Below are 27460 nucleotides of genomic sequence, written 5' to 3'. Positions count from 1 at the left end.
GTCTCTGATGGACGGCCATCCAACCTCGGTTCAGAAACCTCCAATGAAGGGAGTCTGTTCCACTGCTAAACAGCTCTTGCCCTCAGAAAGTTCTTTCCTAATTTTGTTTTTTTTTTAAATAAATCTTTTTATTCGTTTTATGGAAAAACATACAAAGAAGCAACACACAAAACACATTTTTTTCTTATCCAATCATAACTTTTTCTTAACATCTTGGGTTGACTTCCCTCGGTCCCCGTCCCCCCCATCTTAATTTCATTTATAAATCATCTTTGGCAGTTTCAGCATAAAAGAAAAAACTATCATACAAACTTAGTTCTAATCCTAAGTGCTTTCAAAACGAATACTTAACCCAAAATCTAAATAAACACCGAAAACCTATATCAACTTGCCTAAGGTATTTTAATTGCAACCATTCTTATTCAAATATAATTTAAATTTCTTCCAATCCTCTTCCTCTGTCTCTTCATCCCAATCGTGGAGTCAGTTCAGCAAGTTCCATCATCTGGATGACCCATCAGCAAGTTCCATCATTTTCATTTGCAGTTCTTTCCGAATTTTGAGTCAGAATCCCCTTCCTTGCCATCTGAATCCATTGGTTCAGGTCCTGAAGACAAGCTTGTTCCTTCTTCTGTGGGGCAGCCCTCCAGCTACCTGAAGGTGGCTCCCATGTCACCTCTCCTGGAGGTGGACCATTGGTCTGACTCAGGACAAGCCAGTTCCCTATGCTCTCTTCACCAGCTCAGGCCGGCAGAACAAAGGTCGCCTGGCCAAGCCCTGTCTCCACTTCCCAGTCCCCCGAGGGTGCAGTGGGGGGACCCTGGGAGGCTGGAAGAGAGCCAGTGGTGGTGCTGTGGTTAGAGGGGCAGGCTGGGACCTGGGAGACTGGGGTTCAAATCCCCACTTGGCCGTGAAGCTCACTGGGTGTGACCCCAGGCCAGTCCCTGCCTCTCAGCCCAACCTACCTCACAGGGCTGTTGTGGGGATTAAATGAGAAGGGGGAGAAGTGAAAACATCTCCTTAGAGGAAAGGGGGGAGATAAATATAGCCAGGAATGAAGGAGCGTCTCCACCCCCACCGTTCAACCCGGACACTGAGTTCCAGCGCCGAGGACCTTCAGGTGGTTCCCTCCCTGTGAGAAGTGAGGCTACAGGGAAGCAGGCAGAGGGCCTTCTTGGTGGTGGTGCCTGCCCTGTGGAATGCCCTCCCATCAGATGTCAAGGAAATAACCTGACTTTTAGAAGACATCTGAAGGCAGCCCTGTTTAGGAAAGTTTTTAATGTTTGATGTTTTATTCTGTTTTTAATCTGTTGGGCGCTGCCCAGAGTGGCTGGGCGGGGTATAAATATATTATTATGATGATTATGATTATGATTATGATTATTATTATTATTATTATTAGCGTTGCTGCATTGGCAAACAACCAATGTGCCTGGATTTCCCCCTGTGCATGGATTGCTCCATCATTGTGGCGCCAGTGTCTCCTTGCATGGTTTGTCACATGCTGTCACCCCCGTTTGACATGTGTCAGTCACCAATGCCCACTGAGAAGTGTTTAGTCAAATGAGGAATTGCTGCCTTCTGCTCCTGCTTCAGCAGATATTAACTGCAAGGGTGGGGCGGTCTGTGGGTGACACAGCAAACCCTCCAGGAGGACCTTTGTTCTGTCCCACAACCACAGCCACCCCAGGGTCACGGTTTCCAGAAAGGGCTGAGATGGGCCAATCTCTGGGGGTGGGGATTAGCTGCCACCAAAACTCACACGAAGGAGATCTGGCACAGAGGTTATAGAATCATAGAATTGTAGAGTTGGGAGGGATCCAGAGGTCATCTGGTCCAACCCCCTGCAATGCAGGTTGAGGGTCCAAATTTCTTCTTTGCCACTGGAAGCCCCACAGCCACAAAATTAGGCCTTTAAAAGTGTCCCACCACCCGGTAGGGTGAGCCTAGCCTGGAAGAGATGTAGCACCCAGGCTGTGGGTGCATCTTAAATTGAAAGCACTCCACCAAGAATTCTGGGAACTATAGTTTGCTAAGGGCGGTCAGATGGCCACCTGTCAGGGATTCTCTAGCTGTGATTCCTGCAGTCCTGGGGGTTGGACTAGATGAGCCTTGGGGGTACCTTCCAATGAAAGTAGAGGTAGGGACAGGCATTAAGTGTCTGAGGCTCCTTCCAGGCCGGCTTAACTCCCGCCTCCCCCATGCTCTAGCAACCAATTGCAGATTTGCGTTACCAATTGGTCACACACACACACCAGTACCAATTATCCAATTGTAGCCGCTGATGAAGATGGTCAGGCAGAAGGAACAGCCTCAAGGAAGTGGGCTGGCAGAAAGCAGCAAACAGATGGCTTAAAGTTGTGCAAATATTTTCAGCAAAAGAACAAGAAGAATTTAGCACTAATTAGATGAACATTGCTTCTGAAATGACGTGACAACGTGTCAAAGTGCAAGGAAGCAGCAGCCATGGGCACTGGCGTAGGAAGGGCGGGGCGTAGGGGGCGGGGTGCTGAAATATACTCGGAGTCAAGTGTGGATTTCATGCTCTTTATTCAGCTCATAGTAGCAAGGAATGCAGTTCCCCCAAAACGTCTGCTTTATATACACTATTTACACAATGGGCCCCACGTGATTGGCTAATTCAAGGATACTCCTGTATGCCAATTGGGTTGCGGATTCACTTCCACCTGGAGCTGGATTGGGTGGATCCTGTGGACCAATCAGACTGCTGCATTCTGGATCCTATTGTTCTTGGACCAATCAGACTGCTGCATTTTGGATCCCATTCAACTCAGTACATAACAGGTGCCGTGGGCAGCGCAATCCCAGTAGAGTTCCATCTCGGCTGCCCCCCCCCCCGTGCTGCACCTCCCACCCCCAGAACGCGCACCAGCCCCACCCCCACCTGCTTCCCGCCCCCTGAAGACAATGGCTTTGGGGTGACCAGACTCAGGAGGAGGGTTTTAAGGTTCCTGGCCATGCTTGGCTGTTGGCTAAGAGGTGCTTTGCAGCTTCTGAATTCCCTGGAGGCCCCCCCGTATCCGCTGGGTGTGAGGGGAGACTTGGGCCAAGAGATAAGGGCCACCCACTCCCCTCTCCTCTGACCCTCACTCCTCTCCATCTTGTCAAAGACAGATAACAGCGCCAGGAACAACCTTTGCCACCTCTTCCCCTCATTGAAGGGGAATTTGCGGAGGAAGCTCTTCAGTGGAATGACTGGGCTGCAGGAAAGCCTGTTGCAACACAGCCCATATCCTGAGATTTGGGTTGCATGGAAAGGTTGCCGATGTAAACATGTTTAGCCAGGAAAAAGCCTGGGGAAATCCAAGGTGGGTGGGATTTCCCTTGTACCGGAAGCAGGAGGAACGGATGGAGCCTGTCATCGAGTAGCTCAGTTCATCTGCAACTCTGCACACGCCCCAGACAGAGGATGGGTAATCTGGCTCATTTGCTGGGTCAGACTCAGTGAGAAGAATCCCCTTTCACATTCAGGATGAGACAATCAGATTTTCCTATCCCTGGGTGAACAAGGCATCCCTCGTTTTAGAACAGAGGTGGCCAACTCCCAAGAGACTGGGATCTACTCACAGAGTTGACAACTGGCAGTGATCTACCCCCTTTTGGGGGGGTTCAGGTCAAAGTTGTTCAGCTTTTTTTAGGGAGGAGGAAAGCCCATTTTTAGGGGTTTAGGTCAAAGTTGTTGAGCTTCTTTGGGGGAGCCAGTGAACTACCAGTTATCTACCACAGACGTCCAGTGATCTACCTGTTGGACGTGCCTGTTTTAGAAGAAGCTAAGAAGAGCTGGCTGCCTCGTACCCCACCCTCTATAGTTACCGAGGAGGGAAATTAAGGGAGATATAAGATATATGTTTGTGCTTTGTTAATGTTTAGTTAATCTATGTACTTATGCTATGTATCTTTGCTATTTTCATGTATTTTTGTAATCTTTATTATTATTGTTATTATTATTATTATTATTTTTTTCTTTGTAAACTTTGAACTTAAATAAAGTCTATTTTATTAAAAAAAAAAAAAAGAGCTGGCTGGATTTGGCCAAAGCTCAGCACCCTGTTCTTCAGGTGCCTCTGGGGGGAGGGCAGCCAGCAGGCCTTAAGCACAAGAGCAGGTCTCTCTCCCCCCTGCAACCCCCAGCAAGTTACTGCTTGCGATCATAGGTCTCCCTCATGACTGGTACTCAATGGTAGCCTTGCCTGCCATTGTTATGACAATTGTAAGGTCTAAGATATAAAATAAATGTTCATAAATGTACCAGCCAAACACACACACACACACACACACACACACACACACACACCACATGTCTGCAACAGTACAGGAAAACAGTCCTAAAGCCATATTGTCTCTGTGCTCACTAATCTGCGCTCTGTGCTCACTAATTTGGCTATGAATAGGGTGAGCCTGTGACCTGGACTCAGGAATTAAGTATTGATCATCACAAAAGAATGGCCATGCTGTCCAGGTAAACCCACCAACAGGTTTCCTGCCAGACAGGATTCTGCTGTAGACCACCCCTCCTGTGATGTATGTATGATGTTTTGAGTGGTGGTCTTGAACTACACTGGGTGGCACTTTCAAAAGTCTACATAAGGGCTTGCGCACCATTGTTCTGGGTTCCTCCTCCCTCCTGCATGGGGGGAGTGGGGACCCTGTTGCAACAGTTAATAAAGATCAGGCTTACTAGCTGCTTTGCTTCTCAGTATTCTCTGCTTGGCCTCTGTTATTTTCTCCTACCTACAGAAAACATACAAAAGGACTCTATACAGCTCTTGGCAAAAGGAGCAGTTTTTTTCTTATTTTCTTATAACACCATGAATTTATCTCTTTTAATGCCATGGGCCCCGTTGTACCAAGTGGGATGAAGTGGGAATGGCAGGAACTGTCAGAGAAGGAGAAGTATAGAGGCAGCTCAGGCAGGGGACATGGAAGGGAATCCACCTCAAGGCGGTAGGATGCTCCAGAAGGAGGAGGGTCAGTGGGGAAGGCAACACAGAAAGCATCGACACCCCCTTTGTTTCCAGGGATGCTGGGCCCTCCAGGGATCAAAAGAAGCCACAACTTGTTTGGGTGTGGTGCTGCTAATTCATTCTCCACCATCCGATTTCCTTCCTTCCTTCCTTCCTTCCTTCCTTCCTTCCTTCCTTCCTTCCTTCCTTCCTTCCTTCCCAAATGCTTGTGTACAAAGCTATTGTAGTACCAACCTTACTGTATGCTTGAGAAACATGGACCACTTACAAACGCCATCTCCAACTTCTCGAAAGATTCCATCAACGGTTTCTCCGAAAAATCTTACACATCACTTGGGAGGACAGGCGAACTAATGCCAGTGTACTGGAAGAAGCAAAGATCACCAGTGTTGAAGCCATGATTCTTTAACACCAACTTCGTTGGACTGGCCTTGTTGTTTGGATGCCTGATTATCATCTTCCAAAGCAGCTACTCTATTCCCAACTCAAGAATGGAAAGTGAAATACCGGTGGACAACAAAAGAGGTTCTAAGACTGTCTCAAGGCAAATCTTTAAAAATGTAGTATAAACACCAACAATTGGGAAACACTGGCCTGCGAGCGCTCCAGTCGGAGAACAGCCTTAACCAAAGGTGTCGTGGGCTTTGAAGACACTCGAACTCAGAATGCAAGGGAGAAACGTGCTGAGAGGAAGGCATGCTGGGTAAATCCACACCATGATCAACTCCCACCTGGAAACCAATGTCCCCACTGTGGAAGGACATGTGGGCCCAGAATTGGCCTCCACAGTCACTTACGGACTCATTGGTAAAACTGTGTTTATGGAAGACAATCTTACTCAGCTACGAGGGATCGCCAAAGAAGAAGAAGAAGCACCCAACTCTTCCATCTGTCTCCTGTCTCTTTCCTTCTCCCCACAGCAGAGCTGGGACTTCCAAGTCTCCACCTCACAGTTCCTTATTGGGGGATTCTACCCCACTGCCGCCTCCTATCATTTCTCTGCACAGGAGCTAAGCCAGTGGTGCAGGTGACCTGTGGGTGGACTCACCTGTGCAGGTAGCATGAAGCCCTTCCCTCTGGTATGTTCCTACAGTGGCATTTCTAGCTGCAAAACTGTTTTTGTTTTTCTGATAGTTTCCTATGGGCATGTTGCCACCTTTAAACCTCCATTCATTCATAAATGCATATTTGAGTTGCAGCTACTGTCTGCTGATTTCTGACTCTCTGGAACAAGCCCACTAATTCTGGTCCATTCAAACAAAGTGAGGCTATCAGAACTCATGCAATTTGCCTCCAGTGAAAAATTCAAGCTTAGCAGGCTGGGTTTTTTGTAAGACGTGCGAATGGATGGACCCAGGGCACTAGCAGATCAACAACAAAGCTGCCAGTTCAAAGCAAGTCCTGCTATAAAACAATATGCCGGCTCCCCCCTCTCCCTCCCCGTCCTGCCGTGACTTCTAAAAGTAGGACTTGCTGATCTCAGCCAAGTATGTCTGTTCAACTCGTTATTGTGGAGCCTGTGCCAAAATGAAATTCATTGTGCATGCTGTTGATTTGCAGCATCCCCAGTGAAACATCTGGAAATCGGGGCAGGAATGCATGTTCAGCTTGTAAGGAGGCTGCTGTCCCTGACAGCCGTGCAAGCAGAGAGGAAGGCCAGTGGGGTGCTCATTTCCTTGTGTCTTCTCTTCCTCTTTCTCACTGACCCATCAGCCCCATGGGCTCTGTGCACCTGGCCGTGCAGGTAGGCAAGTACCTTTGCATCGATATACCTGAAGGAGCATCTCCACCTCCATCGTTCAGCCCGGACACAGAGGTCCAGCTCCGAGGGCCTTCTGGCAGTTGCATCACTGTGAGAAATGAAGTTACAGGGAACCAGACAGAGGGCCTTCTCAGTGGTGGTGCCCGCCCTGTGGAACGCCCTCCCAGCAGATGTCAAGGAAAGAAACAACTAACTGACTTTTAGAAGACATCTGAAGGCAGCCCAGTTTAGGGAAGTTCTAATGTTTGATGTTTTATCGCATTTTTAACATTCTGTTTGGAGCTGCCCAGAGTGCCTGGGAAAACCCAGCCATATGGACGGGGTATAAATATGTTGTTGTTGTTGTTGTTCAGACCGGAGAGCCTGTGGAGGGCTGGATGGCTGGTGTTGGCTTTGGGGTGGGAGAAGAAAGCAGCCCTTCCTGAGTCCACTCACGGGAGTCAGCAAGCGGAGCCCAAATCTCACCAGACTCATTTAGAGTGACCTTCCACGAGCAGAAAAGGTGCTTTGGGGCAGAGGGGTCCTGTTGGATGAGGCCTAGTGACACGGAGGAGCCCCTTCCTTTGCCCCCCCACTGAGCTTCTCTGGCTGACCTTCCCTCCTCCTCTTACTCATTTCCCAATTCCCTCTCCTTCAGCCTGCAACCGGTGGCTCCTCTTCGTTTCTCTGGATTCTGGAATGGGGCAATGCTGCTTCTGTTGGGCTGCGGTTGCCAGGCCTTGCGCTGGAATCGGAAGACACAAAATGGTGCAAAGAGTGTTTCTTGTCCTCCTGCTCCTCCCTGCCTGTGGATCATCCTCCTCTCCAGCCTCTTGGCTGCCCCATTTCCTCCCGTTGCCACGTCAGCGCATGTTGCGCCAGCCTCTTCTAGGGTTTAATGAGGCCAAAACAGCTCCAGCGAAGCTCATGCCTGCTTTCTATTTTTGTTTCCACTCTCGGTGATGAATAAGCCACTGGGGGCTGTTTTCGAAAGGGAAGGGAAGACTGGTGTGTGTGTGTGTGTGTGTGTGTGTGTGTGTTGAGAAGTTTGAGGAATGTGACCCCAAGAAAGAGATGGAGCAGGGAGTCTCTGGGAGTCTCGTCTCCTTTCTTCCCGGCTGCCAAGAAGAGAGAGGAACACATCCACTCCAAGGGTCAGCCAAGACGTGCTGCTCTCGAGGACCAGAAGTTGGCAGCCACAGGGAGTTTGCTTGTTCACAGGGACTCTTGGCACGCGGAGCCTGTGTTGGGAGACGAGGCCTCGTCTGGTTCAGGGACACCCCCCTTGCTGGAGAGATCAAGCCAGTCTTTTGGGTGGGTGGGGGGTTGCTCTGGAAGCAGGCTGGGGCTGGCTGTCAGAATTCAGGGGGAGAAGGGGAGAGGGACGGGGTATCTCTCTCACACATCCAGATTTGGACAGCCTTGTGAACATCCCCCCACTTTCCGCTTGTTGGAACAGGGCTGATTCCTCCAATTTGTCCCCCCAATCCCTGCTGTTCTCTCCTCCAGCCCATGGAGTGTGTGTGTGTGGAAACCAGATGACCTTTTGGGTCCTTTCCAGCTCTACAGGGTTGTATTTTAACTCTCTCACATCACTCCACTGGAAGATGAAGCCACCTGTATCCACACTCTGGTTTATTCCACATTTGCTCTTGTAAGCAAAACCCACGTGCAAAAATGTCCCGACTCCTGACTATTTATTCAGCTGTGGCAGAAAAAGAGAGAGAGCTGCAGATGGGAAGACTGGGCCCTTCAGCTGAAGGAAGAAGGGCTGGGCAGGGGGACCAGCTGGGCCTTAGAGAGGAGGAGGAGGGGGAAGAAGGAGATGCGCTGCTTCCTCTCACAGGGCGGTAGAAAGAAATGCCACCATGAGTTTTAGGAGCAAAAGTTCAACTGGCTGCTGTGAGAAGCCCAACTCAGGGTGGAGCTCCAGCCTCCAGTGCTCAAGTGCACAGCAAGCCCCCCTTAGCAAAATGGGGTGTTCAGAACATAGATAAACTGTGGAACTCCCTGCCACAGGAGGCGGTGATGATCACCAACTGAGATGACTTTCAAAGAGGAAGAGTTTGGATTTGATACCCCGCTTTATCACTACCCAAAAGAGTCTCAAAGCGGCTCACATTCTCCTTTCCCTTCCTCCCCCACAACAAACACTCTGTGAGGTGAGTGGGGCTGAGAGACTTCAGAGAAGTGTGACTAGCCCAAGGTCACCCAGCAGCTGCATGTGGAGGAGCGGAGACGCGAACCCGGTTCACCAGATTACGAGTCTACCGCTCTTAACCACTACACCACACTGGCTCTGAGAGAGGAGAGGGTTGTGTGGTAATGTTAAGGAAGGTAGGAGAGGATATGTTGTTTTGATATGATCCCTCCTTACTCAGTGCTAGTGAGTCAACAGCAGAGCACGTTCCCTTTGCAACTTATCGGAAGCAAGTTGATGATCCATTAGAATCCAGTCTGGCTTGCCCAGTCTGGATTGTTCCTGGTAAGTTTCTCCTTTTATTTCCCTCTTAAAACAATAGTAACACAACACAGACTTCTTTAAAAGTAAGAATAGAGTTTTATTCGCATTCAGTTCACAGCAGTAATCTGAAGGCAGGCTTCATCTTGTGGTTAAAGGGAAAAGAAGTGTGAGCTCCACCTCAGGCTTTCTGCATGTGGGCTCCGTCCTATGTGAAGGTTGAGCCATGTGCTGGCTAAGAGCCAGGAGAGTCCAAGAGGAAGAGCGTCCAAGCGTCCAAGAGTCCAAGGTGAGATAGTTAACAAATGAAACTGATCTGTAGAAAATGTAACTTGAAAAAAGAGACACACTTTTGTAAACCAAGAAGTCTTTAATAAAAATACATTTTTTAAAAAGATGGAGATGGTTGTGTGGCCAGTCCTTTTACCTGCTCAGCTAGGGTCACGCCCATCTACCTGGTCACACACAGGCGGAGGGAGATCCAGAGCAGGGAGGACCAGAAGTCTTCCCTGTCTGGAGCCACATTCCCTGGGTGTCCACTCTAGGCAACAGGAAAAGGTTGCACTAGGCTGCTCCAGTAATAATACATCCCACAGATTGGACAAGTTAATGGAGGAGGAGGAGAAGTGGGCTATGGATGGCTACCAGTCATGATGGCTGTGATCTACCAGTTGCTGTAAGCCACAGGAGGGGAAAGATGCTCTTGTGTTGGAATCCTGCTTGCTGGTTCCTCACACAGGATGAGACCAGGAGGCTGGACTAGGTGGGCCATTGGCCTGATCCAGCAAGCTCTGCCTAGCTCCTTCTAGGTGCTCTGCAGGATGGCACTGTCCCCCACCCAGAGAAACTCAATATAAGGTTGCTGTCCTTGCAGAGGAATGGTCCCATAATGGGATGGGGGGGCAGCACAATCTGCAAGATGGATCAGCCCACACATTGGGGTCCTTTGCTCTTCCCTCTCTGTGGGAGCTGGTGCATTGCACAGGACCTGTGGGGGGGGGCAGGGGCTGCCCCTCTCTCTTCCCCCTCCTTCTGCTGCTCTCCTCTTCTCAATCTCCTCTCCAGCTGCCCCCTCCCATTCCCCTACTCCCTCAGCCACGACCAGCCGTGGTGTTGTGCAAGGTCACGCCCTGAGTTTGCTGTGCACCCACACTTCCCCGTGGGTCCCCCGTGGGACCCAAATCCAGGCGGGGAACCTGGCACCAAACCAGCAATGGGTAGTGGGGTAGAGTGATGGACTAGGACCAGGGGGGAGACCAGGGATGAACCCCCCACTCACTGGGTGACTTTGGGTGCCAGTCGCTACCTCTCTTCTGAACCTACTGCACAGGGCTCCTTGTTTTTCACCTGCGGGGGGGGGGGAGTTAAAGGTCTGATCCATTCACCCAGCTCTGAGGCAGATCATACACAATCAGTTATAAACCATTAGCTCCAGAGCTGCCATTTTTTCCAAGTTAAAATTTCTTTTTATTGTTACTTGACTTAACTAACGGGGCCTCTTTAATTTGCACACCCAGGAGATTTGCTTTTGCTCTCAGAATGTCTGGAACTTCCTTCCCACATTGTAGGAACATCAGAGCATGAGAGCAGCTCTGTAGCCCAGCATCCTGTTCTCACAGTGGCTGCCCAGATGCAGGTTAAGGGGTGATATGATAGCCATGTTCAAATATATAAAAGGATGTCATATAGAGGAGGGAGAAAGGTTGTTTTCTGCTGCTCCAGAGAAGCGGACACGGGGCAATGGATTCAAACTACAAGAAAGAAGATTCCACCTAAACATTAGGAAGAACTTCCTGACAGTAAGAGCTGTCCGACAGTGGACTTTGCTGCCAAGGAGTGTGGTGGAGTCTCCTCCTTTGGAGGTCTTTAAGCGGAGGCTTGACAGCCATCTGTCAGGAATGCTTGGATGGTGTTTCCTGCTTGGCAGGGGGTTGGACTGGATGGCCCTTGGGGTCTCTTCCAACTCTAGGATTCTATGATTCTGTGGGAAGCCCACAAGCAGGATTCGAACACAAGATCAATACTCTCCCCTCCCGTGGTTCCCAGCAACTGGGATTCAGAAGCATCACTGTCTCAGGCTATGGAAGCAGAGCATCGCAAGGGTGGCCAGCCGTCATGGGCAGCCCTCTCTTCCTCCAGGAACGTGTCAAATCCCCTATTTAAAGCTGCCCAGGTTGGTGACCATTGCTGCCTCCTGCAGCAGGGAGTCCCACTGTTTAACTCTGTTCTGCATGAAGAAGGACTTTCTTTTCTAGGTCCTGAATCTTCCTGAAATCAGGTCCTGAAACAACATTCAGCTTCCTTGGATGCCCAAGGTTTCTGGTGTTAGGAGAGTGGAAGAATGACTTTTCTCCATCCGCTTTCTCTATGCCAGGCATGATTCGCACACTCCTCTCCAATTACAGGGTTCCTTGGATGAAATGGATAATAATAATAATAATAATAATAATAATAATAATAATAATAATAATAATAATAATAATTTATATCCATCCCATCTGCGTGGCTCCCAACAGAATATTAAAACACAATAAAACATCAAACCTTAAAAATTTCGCTAATCAGATGTCTTCTAAAAGTCAGAGAGTTGTTTCTTTCCTTGACATCTGGTGGGAGGGCTTGCTGTCCTTCTGTTGACACCTTCTGTTCCAACAGGCCTTTGGGGAGCGGATCGGTTTTTTGTTTTAATGTAAATAGCTTTAAAATAGTGCTGTGTTTTTGCCATTATCTATATTTTAATTTTTTTTGGGGGGGGGGGAATATATTCTCTTTCATTCTAACCCTTTCTACACATTTTCCAGCTTCACAATACCCTTCTCACAGAATCATAGAATTGCCATCTAGTCCAATGAGCCCCTTGCAATGCAGGAAGTCCAGGACAGGATAAATCTTGGTTTGGGCTGCTACTCCTTTGGCTCTTTCACCTTTCACCTGTTCACCTACTTCCCAACTTCTGCTCACAGACACACTATGGGAGTTGTGTTTGTTGTTGTTGTTGTTGCGAATAATAATAATAATAATCATCATCATCATCATCGCAGCAGTGGTGGAGGAAGCCTCCGCACCACCTGGGGCGTGGAGGCACTCCCCTGGGGGTGGGGCATCGTGACGGGCTGTGCATGCTCCCGTGGTGACCGGGTGGGCTGCCGGGCGGGCGGCGGCTTGTGGGCTGCCCCATCCGTAAAGCAGCATGGACGGGGCAGCCCCACAAGCCACCATTCGCCCGGCGGACCACCCGGTCGCCACAGGAGCTGCGACGCCGACTCGGATGCACTGCACATGCCCAGAATTCCCCGCATTTTGTGGTTTTACATTCTGATTTTATTCTGAGACCTGCAGGTACAGAGCAGTATATAAATTCAATAAAGGAGGAGGAGGAGGAGAAAGGATTTTTCCATGCAGCACTTAGTTAACCTATGGAACTCCCTCCCACCAGAGGCTGTGGTGGCTTTAAAAGAGGACTGGCAAATTCATGGAAGGTTAGAGGCCATCAATGGCCACCAGTCACAATGGCTGTGCTTGTCTCCAAAGCTGGAGGCAGCAGATGCTTCTGAACCCCAGTTGCTGGAGACCACAGGAGAGGAGGGCTGCTCTTTTGCCTGAATCCTGCTTGCAGGTTTCCCATTGAGGCCTCCGGTTGGCCCCTGTGAGAACAGGGTGCTGGACTGGGGCGGGGGCGGGGTTGGCCTGATCCAGCAGCCTCTTCGTCTGCCCTTATGTCTTTGAGGGTGGCATGTGTTCACAGATGCTGCCCATTTCAGTTGGGTGGGGAAAGTCTGCCGGATCAGGCCGGTGGCCCCTCGCTGCCGCCTCTTTCTCTCCCACAGAGCTGGGTTCGAGTCGCTCCCCTCGACTTCATCCCTCTTGGCTCTTGAGCGCAGGCAGCCCTCGGGGAGGAGAAGATCAAGGACGGCGTCCCAGAGCCCAGCAAGCGGGGGGGGGGTGGGACTCAGGGAGGCGGCAGCCCCCTCCTCAATCCCTCCCCCCTGCCCCCAAACGCCCACTATCCTCCTTCCCTCCGTCCTTCCCGTTCTGTTCCAGAAAGGCGAATTCAGGAACCGGTGACGCTCCCCCCCCCCCCACTTTGCTGATTCATTGGTTTGGGGAGTTTAAATAGAGGGAGGAGAGAGCCAGAGAGCCAGAGAAGCAGCCCCAGACCGGGACGGGGAGCGCATCCTGCTCAGCCTCTGCCGCCTGAGGAACCACCGCCGGACTCCTCCCTCCTCCTTCCCTCGTTCAGCAGGTAAGTGTCGCCCCCCCCTCACAAGGTCGGAGGAGCGGCTGCCTCCTCAGCCACCGGGGGAGGAGGACGCGGGGAAGGGGACTGTCCCCAGATGGAACGCCTTGGATTTAGCTGCGACTCCTGCATCGCAGGGGGTTGGACTGGATGACCCCTGGGGCCCCCTCCCCACTCTCTGCGAATCCACTCTGCGCCTGGCAAATGGAAGGGGTGCAAAGAGAAGCGAGAGGACCGGGAATATCCGCCCCTGTGGAAGAGAGCGGAGCTCTAGGCGGGCGCAGCCGCGTGTTTGAATACTCGGAGGCGCCCTCGGGCTCTACAAGCTGCGAAATTCCTGTCTGAAGCGCTGCTTTCCCCATGTCTGGGATGCTCCCCTTCCCAAGGGGGAACTGCGGCCTTTTGAAGTTTTCCTCCCCGGGGAGGGCTCGGCTCACTTTGCAAGCCCTTTCTCTGTAAACAAGGCTGTTCTGCAGGGAAAACCGTTTCCAGATGTCCCAGGGAAAGGGAGCCTGTTGCGGGGGGGGGGGGGCTGACTCTGCAGAGCAGAGATTCCTTCCTCCTGAAGCCACTGTTTGCTCTGGCAGAGGAGGAGCAGCGGAGGAGAAATCGGCAGCAAGCGCCCCCATTTCCGCCCCCTTCTTCTCGCTCTGGGGAGCTCACCCACTCCATGGCCAGCGGCCGGCGGGGCGACGTGCAGGATCCCACCCGGGCAGGATGCCGTGCAGTTGGAGAAGGTTCAGAAACGAGGGCAATGGGGATGGAGCAACTCCCCGAGGAAGAAAGGGGGCAGTGGTTGCAGGTGTTTAGTTTGCAGGAAAGGTGAGCGAAAGAGAAGGTAGCAGAATCATGGAATTGTAGAGCTCGAAGGGACCACCAGGGTCATCTAGTCCAACCCCCTGCGAAGCAGGAATCTCGAACCCACGACCCTGAGATTAAGAGCCCCAAGCTCTACAAACTGAGCTATCACCATGGAAGTTTGTAAAACGTTGCCTGGCAAGGAGGGAGCAGAGAGAGAGAGAAGTTTTTCTCCGTCCCTCATAACACGAGAAACTCCTGGGCATCCCTGGAAGATCCAGGATAGATAGAAGGAAGCACAGAGTTAAACCGTGGAACTCCCTCCCACAGGAGGCAGGGATAGCCACCAACCTAAAAGAGGATGAGGCAAGTTCCAGGGGTTGCATTGCAGGGGGTTGGACTAGATCAGTGTTTTTCAACCACTGTTCCGCGGCACACTAGTGTGCCGCGAGATGTTGCCTGGTGTGCCGTGGGAAAATTACTTTATATATAGTCAATATAGGCACAGAGCTAATTTTTTTAACATTTTCTAATGGTGGTGTGCCTCATGATTTTTTTCATGAAACAAGTGTGCCTTTGCCCCAAAAAGGTTGAAAAACACTGGACTAGATGACCCTGGAGGGCCCTTCCAACTCCACCATTCTGTGATTCTTGGAGGAGGAGAAGGCTAGCCACAAGGGCCAGGCTCCTGCTTCTGAATAGCAGCTGCTGGAAGCTCTTGGGCTCGGATCCTGCTTGTGGGCTCCACTCTGGGGCATAGAATCCTAGAATGGGAGAGTTCAAAGGGACCCCCAAGGGCTATCTGGTTCAACCCCTTGACATGCAGGAATGGGTGACCATTGGGGAAACAGGATGGACCACTGTCTTAATGGTTCTCCCATTCATATGCCTCTCTAACCACTTGGAAAGCACTTCAAGGTGCGGGGGGGGGGGACACAACAGCCCAGAAAAGGCACATCCAGGTCAAGACGCCCCGCCATTCTCTGTCCAAATTGGGTCTCCAAATGTTGGACTACAACTCCCATCATCCCTAGCTAGTGGTCAGGAATGATGGGGGTTGTAGTCCAACAACAGCTGGGGACCCAAGTTTGAGAAACACTGCTATACCCCGTAGGTCCAGAAGAGGAAGGGAGGGGAGTCCCTGGTGCTCCAGCCCCTTTGGGGAAACTGCAGCTGTCCTGCCTGGTAAGCTGAGCTGCCCCATGGAAGAGAGAAAGGGCTGGGGCCACAGACTCCTGCAAGTGGGGTGGGGGCCACACCAACCGGCAGCAGCCCCACCCAGGCCACTGCAATGCATCCCGTGGCACCAGCTGCACCCACCAGGGTGTCTGCGAGCCCAAGAGGATGGATCCTGCACGTTTCTCCTTCCAAGCTGGCAGGTGGCCATATAAAACTGGCTCTGGCCTGGCTGAATTTGCAGCCCCTCCTTCTGATGAGCGAGTGAGCGGCTGCCTTGAAATGGTCTGTTGCAAGGAGAAAAGGGCTGCCGCCGCCCCCACAGAGAGCCCTTCGCAGAATTGTGGCATCGGGTGCCTCAATGGAAAGCCTGCAAGTGGGATTTGAGCACAAGGGCAACTCTCCCTTGAGAAGCATCGCTGCCTCTGACTGTGGAGGGAGAGCAGAGCCAGCCTGGCTGGGAGCCCTGGGCAGCCTCCTCCTCCTCCTCCTCCTCCATGAATTTCTCTAATCCTCTTTTAAATCCATCTAGCCCTTCCTTTTACCTGTCCTGAATCTTTCAACTTCCTTGGCTGCCCATGAATTCTAGCATAGAGAAAAACTCTTCTTTCCGCCTTTTCTTTTTTAAAAGCCCCAGGTCCTGCAAGCTTTTTTCACAGGGGCTTCATCCCCTTGATCATAGAATCATAGAGTTGGAAGAGACCCCAAGGGCCACCCAGTCCAACCCCCTGCCAAGCAGGAAACACCATCAAAGCATTCCTGACAGATGGCTGTCTAGCCTCCGCTTTGAGACCTCCAAAGAAGGAGACTCCACCACACTCCTTGGCAGCAAATTCCACTGTCGGACAGCTCTTACTGTCAGGAAGTTCTTCCTAATGTTTAGGTGGAATCTTCTTTCTTGTACTTTGAATCCATTGCCCCGTGTCCGCTTCTCTGGAGCAGCAGAAAACAACCTTTCTCCCTCCTCTATATGACATCCTTTGATATATTTGAACATGGCTATCATATCACCCCTTAACCTTCTCTTCTCTTTTAAATCTTAACTCAGTTAAAAGTTCTTTAGATAGCCACCCTGGCTTCTTTAGGCACCTTCCATGTTTTCGTCTCATTGGTACTGCTTGAAGTTGTGCTTTTAATATCTCCCTTTTAACAAGCTCCCACCCATCATGAACTCCCTTCCCTTTTAGTATTACTGACCATGGGATCACACCCAGTGTTTCCCTATGTTTTATGAAATCGGCTTTCTTAAAGTCTAGAATTTGAGTCTTAGTATGCTTGGTTGCTCCTTTCTGCTGTATAATAAACTCCAGTAGAGCATGGTCACTCCCACCTAATGATCCTGCCACTTCTACTCCACTAACCAGGTCGTCACTATTGGTTAGGACCAGATCTAAAATGGCTGATCCTCTTGTTGCTTCTCCCACTTTCTGGACAATGAAATTGTCTGCAAGGCCAGTGAGGAATCTGTTTGACCTTATGCTCTTGGCTGAGTTTGACATCCAACAAATATCAGGATAGTTGAAATCCCCCATTACTACTATCTCACTTCCTTTTGAATGCTTGGTCATCAGTTCCAGGAAGGCATCATCTGTGTCCTCAGTTTGGCTTGGGGATCTGTAGTAAACTCCCACAATGAGATCACTGTTATTTTTCTCTCCCTTAATTTTGACCCAGATACTCTCAGTTTGGCTTTGAAGTTTTAAATCCTGGAACTCTTCATTTTGGCTGCTCTTTTCTGAACCTCCCCCTGTGTCTGCGATATCCTTTTTGAGGTGAGGCAACCAGAACCTTACACCATATTTACCACCCCCCTTCCCAGCTCTCTCCTGCAGGCCTGGGGCTGGCTGGCTACTGCTGGTGCTTCTGTGATGGGGTCTCCCTGGCCGCATCATGCGCTGGTCCTGGCCAGCGAAGATGAGCTCCTGGGCCCTGAATGCAGAGCAGCAGCCCTCATGTTTGCCAAGACTCAGCGCCTCAAGAGCATGCCTTGGCTGTGTGCAATTACTGCAGCCGCAAAGCCTTCTCTGACCACCAGCCTCGCTCAGAGTTTCCAGCCAGGAGCCTCACCAGCAAATATTATTCCACTCAGGCACTAATGAGGAGCACATTTGGGCCCCACCAAGGGAGGCAGCCTCGTAACTTTCTCATCTTGGAAGCGCTGAGCTCTGCCGGACTTCCCGGTGGATCATTTGTGGGCTTACAATGCCACGCCAAGACTTGCTCGGGACGTTATGGGGAGAAAAGGCACTGCTTATCCTGGGGAACTACCTGCCACAAGATGTGGTGAGGGCTGCTGGGCTAGAGGGTTTGCAAGTGATGGTGCAGTCCTGTTGACCTTGAGGCCCATATCTCTCATCTGAATCCAGTTGGGTCCTCTGAGCCGTCCTAGACCAGGGGTCAGCAAACCTTTTCAGCAGGGGGCCGGTCCACTGTCCCTCAGACCTTGTGGGGGGCCAGACAATATTTTGGAAAAAAAAATGTGAACGAATTCCTATGCCCCACAAATAACCCAGAGATGCATTTTAAATAAAAGGACACATTCTACTCATGTAAAAACATGCTGAATACTAGACCGTCCACAGGCTGCATTTAGAAGGCAATTGGGCCGCATCCGGCCCCCGGGCCTTAGTTTGGGGACCCCTGTCCTAGACAGACCTGCATTGGCCTTGTCAGGCATGTCCAAAGTCCATTTTGGGGGCCGTTTTGGGTTTTATCCGGCCCCTGTGGCAGCTTATGAATAGGTGTCAAATCGTAAAAAAAGGTCACTGCTAAAAAAAACCTCAACAATGTTGCAGGAAAATCCCCCCAAAAGTTCAACAACTTCAAGCCTTTAAAAAGCTCAAAAACTTTGGGGGAAAACCAGGGGGAAAACTCAACAACTTTGGGGTAATATCAAAAAAAGGTCAGCCCTCACACATGTTCACTTCGTCAAATCTGGCCCTCTTTGAAAAAAGTTTGGGCAGCCCTGCCTTACGTCCTCCTGCTCTTAATGCCTGATCTGTCTTTCGCCCGCAGGCCCCATGGATCTGAGAGGCCATGCCCCTCTTCTGCTGCTGGCGGGCTGCCTGGCGCTTGCCCTGGCGTGGGCTCAGTGCCCTGAGGAGTGTGCCTGCTCCCGCTCGGCGCAGGTGGAGTGCTCCGGACCCCACATCTCGGCCATGCCCGGCCCGCTGCCCGCCAATGCCATGAGCCTGCAGGTGATCGGCACCCAGCTGACGGAACTGGGGGCGGCAGCATTCGGCAACGCCTCTCTGCTCATTGCCCTGCGGATGGAGAAGAACAGCCTGGCACGCCTGAACCCTGATACCTTCCGGGGCCTGGTCTCCCTCCGCTACCTGAGCCTCTCCAGCAACCGCCTCCAGGAGCTGCCCGCGGGTGTCTTCCGCAGCCTCGACAAACTGGAGTCACTCCTGCTCTCGGGGAACCAGCTCCTGCGCCTGCACCCGGCCCACTTCAGCCGCCTGGGCGCCCTCAAGGAACTTCAGCTGCACGGCAACGGCCTGGCATCCGTCCCTCCGGGGGCCTTCGACCACTTGCCCTCCCTCCTCAAGCTCAACCTGGCCAAGAACCGGCTCTCCCGCCTCCCACCCGGCCTCTTCTCCCACCTGGGCCGCCTGCAGGTGCTGCGGCTCTACGAGAACCAGCTGGCCGAGGTGGCCCCTCATGCCTTCACCGCCCTCCCGGATCTGCAGGAGCTGGGCTTGCACCAGAACCGGATCCGGCACCTGCCCGACGGGCTCCTCTCGGCCAACCGCCAACTGCAGAAGCTCCACCTGTCCAACAACCGCCTGGAGACCCTCCCGCAGGGGCTGCTCCTGGAGCTTCCCGAGCTCTCCCGCCTCTCGCTGTTCGGCAACGCGCTCCGGGAGCTCCTGCCGGCCACTTTTGGCCCCATGCCGCGGCTGAAGGAGCTGTGGCTCTACGACAACCAGCTGGCCGAGATGCCTGCCGGGGTCTTCGCCAACCTGACAGAGCTGCAGCTGCTGGTGCTGAGCAGGAACCGGCTGCGCTCAGTCTCCCCGCTGGCCTTTGAGGGGCTGGGGGAGCTTCTGGAAATCTCGCTGCACACTAACCGGCTCCGCACCCTCGACGGGGAGACCTTCCGGGGCCTGGGCAAGCTGCAGAACATCTCCCTGCAGAACAACCGGCTCGTCTCCCTGCCCGAGTACCTCTTCCGCACCACGCCGCACCTGGTGAACCTCCAGCTGCAGAACAACTCCCTGGAGAGCCTCCCAGCAGGCATCTTTGAGCAGCTGCCCCGCCTGAGGGAGGTCAAGATGCACGATAACCCCTGGCGCTGTGACGATGCCCTGCTGGCCCTCGGGCGCTGGCTGAGGGAGAACGGTGCCCGCCTCGGGGGCAGCCGCCCTGTCTGCGCCTGGCCTACCCACTTGCAGGGGCAGCCCATCGCCGAGCTGGAGGAGGAGCACCTTGATCCGGCACGGAGCCCAGAGGCCACCGAGGGGCCGACCATGGCCACCTCCAGCCAGGCGGAGGTCCCTGACCAGGACACAAGCCCAGAGGCAGTGATGCCCACGCATGCCCAGCCACCCCTGGACCACGAAGGCGGCAGCGCAGAGGCAGAGCAAGAGTTTTCCACGGCAGCCACCAGGGTGCTCACCCCAGGCGTTGCGCCAGCCGAGGGGGGCATCTGGGGCTTGACGCGCACCCAGACGGGGGTGGTGGTCACCTGCCTGGTGGTGGGCTCTGCCGTGCTCCTTGGGGCGCTGCTGGCGGGGGCCGTCTACGGGTACAGGAGGAAGGCCCGCCAGGACCTCGCCAAGGCATAGAAGGGCACTCGGGAGAGCTGGCCAACCAGACTGATGGATGGGGTCAGGGGTCAGGGGGGAGGGGGAGATGCCGGGCTCTGTATCCCTTTCCCCAGACATGCCACCCTCCCTCGGGCTCAACAGGCACCCACCCAGCTGCTCACACAAACGCCCTCCTGGAGCAAGGGGCCTGTGGATGAGTCAGAGAATTGGAAGGGGTCCCCCAAGGGTCATCTAGCCCAACCCCCTGCAATGAAGGAAGCTCTTCCACAGATCCACTCATGTGCATCCCCCTGTGGCCTTTGCAGCCCAGGCTAGCTGGGCAGGATGAGGCCCTTGTCTGTCCTGCTCCGCCAGTGCTCTGCATCCCGTGGACATTCAGCCACGCGGGCAACCCTCTGTGGCTGGAGAGTGGGCCTGCTCTTTGGGTGGTGGTGGGGATGTGGTCAGCTTTGCTGCTCCTGCCCTTCGGGAGAGGCAGCGGTGGTGCAGTGGTTAGAGCGCTGGACTAGGAACCTGGAAGAGGCCAGGGTTTGAATCCCCTCTTGGCCATGTGATGCTCACCCTGGGGACCAGTCTCTGCCTCTCAGCCTAGACTGCCTTGCAGGGCTGTTGTGAGGAGAACCACACTCACTCACTAGAGCTCTTTGAAGGGAAAGGTGCTATATACATGCAATGAAATATATGAAATGTAATGTGTGACACCCACTCAGGATTCAGTCCTGCCAGAGGAGAGGAGACTCCTGGGAGAGGAGAGGAGACATCCTGGGCCGGCCTTTCATGGGTCAGTAGCCTGGGGCTGGGCTGAGCTGCATGCTGCTTCTGCTGAAGGAGGGTCCTCAGCCCCTTGTCGGGCCGAGGGAGACAGGGGCAGGGGAAGCCCAGGGGTTTGTGGGGGGTTGCAGCAGGAGGAGGGGAGGCCCCTGCTGGGAAGTCAGACTGAGATCCCTGCAGAGTCAGGAGGCAAAAGAAGCCAGGCCGCTACTCTCCATCTAGCTCAATGCTGGCAACACTGGCCCGCAGCATCTCCCAAGGCTCGAGTTCGAATCTTGCCTGTGGGTTTCCCATGGGACATCCGGTTGGCCACTGTGAAGGCAGGATGCTGGACCTGCTTTGGCCTGCTCTGACCGGCTCTTCTGATGTTCTTATGGAACCTCCCAGTCCAGAGGCAGTCTATCTCGCTTCCCAGGTTCTTTGGGACATTCAGCCACTGTGAAGACGACCACCACTCCTTTCTCTGTAGACAAAACACTCCGGACGGATTCACTTTGGGGGTGTCAAATTCCTTGGAAACAGAACTCTCTTTCGAAGCCACTCTGTTTGTGGAATGCTCAATAAAATACATATTTGGTTACGGTTTTAGCTCCGGCTACATTTTGTGAACTTTTGGGTGAAGATGAGGGATCCCTGCACTTCTCTTTCCCTGACATCAAACACCCTGATTGGTGTGGGCAATGGGGGGGGGAGTGTTGCACCCAGTGACTCTCAGGTTAGGAGGATATTTTTAGGTCTGCTTCATGACATCGGTGTACATATGGTGGTGAATTGGGTACAACAGCCCTGCAATGTAGGCCACTGTTAATTTTGCAGGTTGGAGGCAGGGCTGAGGCTGGTGTGCATTTCCAGGCTGAAACTCATGATATATAAAATGCTCCTCAGGTAGCAGTGAAGTCTGGGGTCCTTAAATTGCCCCCTCCCGACCCAAATCTCAGAGTGGATTTGCCCCATACATTTAAACCACACCCAGCACACATGGAATTGAGTAATAGAATTGTAGAGTTGGAAGGGACCCCCAAAGGGCATACAGCCCAACCCCCAACATTGCAGGAAACTCAGCTGAAGCATCCATGCCAGCACCAAACCTCTGCTTGAAAACCTCCAAGGAGGGAGAATCCCCACCTCCCGAGTTCTTCCCAATGTTGAGTCTCCTTTCTAGTCACTTGAATCTGTTGGTCTGGGTCCTCCCCTCCGGAGCAGGAGAGAACAAACTTGCTCCACCTTACATGGACAGCCCTTGAGATATTGGAAGATGACTCTCGTGGTGCCTCTAAGTCACCTGCTTCTCCAGATTAAACTCTTCCTCATCTGGTTTGACTTCCAGACCTCTGGCTGCTGTGAACTCTCTGGAGCCAAACAGTGGAGAATCTCCCAAGCCACCAATGCGCCAATCCCTTCTGCCCTCAGGGGTCTAAGTCGAGGGCCCAGCCGAGAGTCCTCCAGACGTGGCAGCAGGAGTGTTGTGGGGTGGGTGGGGTGGGGTGAGTGAATGAGTGACTACCCTCGGTGCCCAGGCGGGCATGGCAACTCTGGCTCCCCGAGATACCAGGTATTGCCGGGTGGTTCCCTTCATCCCACATCTGGTCCTTTGAAGGCAAAACACCCCTGGGTAGTTTTAATTGAAGAGCAGCCCAGAAGTGTTTGGAGGGAAGGAATTAAGGACTGACTCTGGCGGTTTCTGCCCCGTGCCAGGCCGGCCTCCACATATTGCAAAATCAAACCTTCCTCAGTTATTTGCTGTTCTTCAAAAAGAGAAAAACATACTGATTAAGCCCGGGGTGGGGACTCTCTTCTCCCTTTTATTTTCTGCACCAGATAAGGCAAGAGAGGCCCTTTGTAGGGGCTGCTCTTTAGAGGAAGGCAAAACCACTATGAACTTTCCTGCTCAGAAGCAGAAGACAATCGCATGATAAAATGCAAAGCCATGATAATTAATTGCACATATATTCAAAATCCAATGAAAACTATTCAGCGTAATTAATTCAGCAAAACAGTCTCATTTTTTACACCTCCAGCACTCCCTCCCCCCCCCCCCGCTTGGTTCTCACAGCAGCCGACCAGATTCCCCAGCAGGATTCGAACACAAGAGCAACACTCTCCCCTCCTGTGGATTCCAGCCACTGGGATTCAGAAGCATTGCTGCCTCTATCTGCGAAGGCAGAGCAGAGCCATCCTGGCAACTGGGAGCCACCGAGAGCCCAGATACTTTTAGAGATATCTTTTTGAGAGAGGCAGCTTGCCAAGCCCTGGGGGGCAGGGGCCCACTCTTGGCAAGGGCAGAGTCAGGGCGTGGCTCCCCTCGGTGCCTCTGCTACCTCCAGGCCCTCCTTCCTGCTGCTTGTTTGCCCAGAGGCCAGTGCCCTCCCCGCCTCCCTCTGAGGCCCCCTGACCATTGCCCGGAATCTGCGCAGACCGCCAGGTCCGTCCCACTTGGCGGGTCAGTGACTTCCCATCTTGGCTGGCAAACACCGCAGAGCGAGAGGCTTTTCTGGCAGGCAGAGGAGAGAGGACAGCACCATGGCTCTGCCTGAGGGCCTGGACCCACCAAGGGTAAGTGCCCAGCCCCCCCCCCAATGGACAGGAGCAAACCAAGCCCCCCTTTTAGGATGGGGTGGGCAGGGAAAGAGGGTCTGGCCTCTCAGTTGAGTGGGTTCCCTCATTGTTGGGCATGGGGAGAGCAATTGTTCTCCTCAAAGGTCGCCCTGGTGGTGGAGGTTTTTAAGCAGAATTAGGGTCCAAGTATATCCGGCACCGTGGTGCAAAGATCCCTCCGGCGTCTCCCCCCCCCCCGTTTCCCAGAGTTGCCAACCTTCTTATGGTGCTGCCGGCAGGTATGCAGGGCTGGAAGAGGTGGGCAGTGGCTGGAGGACGGCTCCTCCGGCGGGGAAGAGGCAGAGGCTCCGGGCACAGTGTTGCTTCAGCAAGGCGGGCGAGGGCAGCGATCTGATGCCAGGAGGTGCTGTATCCGGCCTCCGCCTCTTCCCTGGCGCCCTCGCGCCCTGCACCACTTGCCTCTATGGGCAAGACGCCCCTGATTAGGGTGGCCACCTGTTGGGGATTCTGAAGCTCTAATTCCTCCATGGCAGGGCAACTGGGGTCACTTCCCACTCTACAATTCTGTGACTTGGGAGCGACTGCTCAGATTTGAGCCCTGCCAGCAGGGAGTGAGAATCCGGGCTAACACCATTCATGCACCAGATATGGGAAGCATGTCAGAGGATCCTGGGAACGGTAGTTTGCGAAGGGTGCTGGGGATTGTAGCTCTGCGAGGGCTAAACTACTGTTCCCATAGGTGTGTGTGTGGGTGTGTGTGTGAGTGAGTGCTTTGGGGGGGAATGCACTTTGAACATGCTTTAAAGGTAAGGCAGAGGCTTGGGCCCCACAGCCATTGCACAAGGATGGTCCGACATCGTGTGCCCCGATTTGTTATGGCGGGGGGTGGGGGGTGGGCTGAGGGAAGCCCCCCAGCCACTGGCTTACAGGAAAGGCAGGGGGGACCTGGTGCCATTGTCCATTGCTGGCATTAAAAAAAAATGAAATGCTCTCCTCATTCTCCTCATTTTCTGGGTGGCATCAGAAGCCTTTCCAGAGAGCCAGTGAGGTGTAGTGGTTAAGAGCGGTGGACTCGTAATCTGGTTAACCGGGTTCGTGTCTCCGCTCCTCCACATGCAGCTGCTGGGTGACCTTGGGCTAGTCACACTTCTCTGAAGTCTCTCAGCCCCACAGAGTGTTTGTTGTGGGAGAGGAAGGGAAAGGAGAATGTGAGCCGCTTTGAGACACCTTCGGGTAGTGAAAAGCGGGATATCAAATCCAAACTCTTCTTCTTCTTCTTCTTCTTTCCTAAAAATGAAATGTGGATTTCCCCCTTACAGCAAAAAACCACCCATAGTGTCTCTCACATATGTAGGAAGACACAAGCCTCTTCCCAGCAACTAAGTTCCCCTCCTGGGGGCACAAAAGGGGCACCTAGATGAGAATATGGATATGTGATAGAACTCAAAGTCAGAGCTAAAGAAAGGAAAGGAGTGCAGTCTGGATCCCTGCTTTCTAGACCAGGGGCGGGGGCGGCGGCGGGGGGGGGGGAGCCCTGGCAAGCCCCCAGTCAGTGACACGGATTAGCAGTCAAGGCAAGTTATTCATTATCATCATTTCATAAAATGTCTACACTTCTAAACTGTAAAAAAGGGAAAAAAACCACCCACACCCTCAAAGTGGTTTACAAAAAGATAAAACTATAAGATCAAGAAAAGTTCACAAGAATAGTTTTAAAACATATAAAAAGTTAAAATACTGAAAGAGCTTTAAATTCACACCAGCTTTTCAAGCATCTGGACAAGCTTGAAGAATGTTTTTAGACAATAATGTTTTTAGTTAGAAAGGTGTTAAGAAGAGACCAGAGAAGGTGCCTGTGTGGAATCCAGAGGCAGGGAGTTCCAGAGGGTAGGGGCTGCCATTTCTTTCTTTGGCGATCCCTCGTACCCGAGTAAGATGGTCTTCCATGAACATGGTTTTAAGAGAGAGTCCGTAAGTGACTGTGGGGGCCAATTCTGGATCCGCACGTCCTTCTACAGTGGGCAGCATTTTCTGTTTTGCCTCCTGGGCCAGCCTGGCCTCAGTGCTCTCCTGCGCTCAGTTGTCAAGCGATATAGCCTCTCCTGCCTTCCTAAACATTCCCACACTTACTGGCCTTCCTTTGACTTCCTCTCCCGCAGGGCAAATGGGTGGCCGTCGGGCATTTCCTGCTGCTTTGCCTCTTGGCACAACCCGGTGGCCCTGCGGTTCCCTGCCCAGCTCTGTGCCAGTGCTTTGGGAACCTGACCGTCTTCTGCTCGGATGAAAGTCTTGAGGACATCCCCGAGGGGCTCCCCGCCAGCGCCACCCAGCTCTTCTTCGTGGGAGCCCCCCTGGTCTCGGTTCAGAGCGGGGCTTTCGCCAACAGAACTGGCAGCCGCCGCCTCGCCAAACTCGCCTTCCTGGGCAGCCCCCTCCAGTCTCTGGGATGTGCGGCCTTCGAGGGGCTGCCGGACCTCCGGGAGCTGGAGATCTCGTCCAGCCTGCTGACCGCTCTGAGCGGAGAGGCCTTCCTGGGCTTGACGAACCTCAGCACCCTCTCCGTCAAGTTCAGCCCCATCGAAAGCCTGGAGACAGAGCTGTTCAGCAACACGCAGCACCTAGAAGCCCTCCACCTCCAGGGGAATGACCTCGAGTCTCTGCCCCAGGACGTCTTCCGCCCGCTGTCATCCCTGAAGACTCTCACATTGTCCCAAAACCATCTCACGGAGCTGCTGGGCGAGGTCTTCAGCCCACTTTCGGCGCTGCGGGTGCTGAAGCTGAGCGACAACCGCCTGGCTGGCCTCCCCGCCGGCCTCTTCGGCCCCCTGAGAGAACTCCAGGAACTCTTCTTGGACGGGAACGCCCTGGCAGAGCTTCCCCCGGGCACCTTTGCCCCGCTGACCGCCCTGACGCGCCTCCACCTCCAGCACAACGCCCTGGAGCACCTGCCAGCCACGGTCTTCTCTACCCAGCGCAACCTCACCTTCCTCTACCTGGATGGCAACCGCTTGGCCGAGCTGCCCGACGGGCTCTTCCAGGGCACCCCTCACCTCGCCGAGCTCTCCCTGGCAGGCAACCGTCTCCAGAGCATCCCGGAGGGGTTGTTTGGCAACCTGGGCAGCCTGGTGTTCCTGGTGCTGTCGGGCAACTGCCTTGCCCACCTGTCCGCTGGGGTCTTCCAGGGCTTGAGCGCCCTTGCCAGGCTGCAGCTGAGCCACAACAACCTCACCGCCCTGCCAAGGGACGTCTTTGCCAACCTCACCACCCTGGAGGCTTTGGACCTGTCCCACAACCAGCTGGCCACCCTGTCAGAGGGGGTCTTCGAGGGCAACATCATCCTAGGCAACGTGGCCCTGAAGGGCAACCCCTGGACGTGTGACTGCCACCTGGCCCCCCTGAAAGACTGGCTTCAGGACACGGACCCCCTGATCAATGCGCAGGCCTTGTGCAGGAGCCCGGCTCCCCTGCAGGGGCTGAGCCTGCCGGCCGTGCAGAAAGAGCAGCTGGTCTGTCGGCGGGGCCTCACACCTTCCCGGTGCCGGGCGGAGCCGGGGATGGAGGAGACCTCTGGGGAACCCAGCGCCCGCCCTCCGTGCACCTACCAGGATCTGGCAGGTGCCATTCACCTGGCGTGCGACCGCGACGCTTGCCACAAGCTTAGCCTGAGTCTCCCGCGAGGAGAGAGCCTGCAGGAGGCAGGGCAGTATTTCAGCGAGCACTGGAGCCTAGACTCGAGCTGCGGTGCCATGAGGGTCCGGGTAGCTGTGACCATTGAGCCCCTGTCCCGGAGGGGAGGCGGTGGCAGCCCCGTGAGGCCGGTAGGCCCTCCCCTGCCAGTGTGGCTTGGAGAGCAAGGGGGCCCTCCAGAGAGAGGTGGCTCCAGCCCCACCTTGTAGGAATGTTCAGGGATGCAGGAGAGGATATATTGTTTAAGATATCCTATTCCAACTTGCGTTTACAAGT

The 27460-nt window shown here is 53.4% G+C and overlaps 2 protein-coding genes across 2 annotated transcripts; both read left to right on the top strand.

The window, feature by feature from the left end:
* Positions 1-13283: 13283 nt before the first annotated feature.
* On the top strand, positions 13284-20230 carry LRRC15 (leucine rich repeat containing 15). The gene is made up of 2 exons (XM_033150945.1): positions 13284-13430; positions 18414-20230. Exon 2 carries the CDS (start codon positions 18419-18421, stop codon positions 20186-20188), a length of 1770 nt encoding a protein of 589 aa, XP_033006836.1. The 5' UTR covers positions 13284-13430; positions 18414-18418; the 3' UTR covers positions 20189-20230.
* Positions 20231-23376: 3146 nt separating this feature from the next.
* Positions 23377-27460, top strand: LOC117047618 (carboxypeptidase N subunit 2-like). The gene is made up of 2 exons (XM_033150944.1): positions 23377-23494; positions 25657-27460. Exons 1-2 carry the CDS (start codon positions 23462-23464, stop codon positions 27391-27393), a joined length of 1770 nt encoding a protein of 589 aa, XP_033006835.1. The 5' UTR covers positions 23377-23461; the 3' UTR covers positions 27394-27460.

Source organism: Lacerta agilis, chromosome 5 (assembly GCF_009819535.1).
Source record: "Lacerta agilis isolate rLacAgi1 chromosome 5, rLacAgi1.pri, whole genome shotgun sequence".
NCBI lineage: Eukaryota > Metazoa > Chordata > Lepidosauria > Squamata > Lacertidae > Lacerta > Lacerta agilis.
The sequence above is the reverse complement of the archived record's forward strand: the minus strand, read 5'-3'. Positions and strand labels throughout refer to the sequence as shown.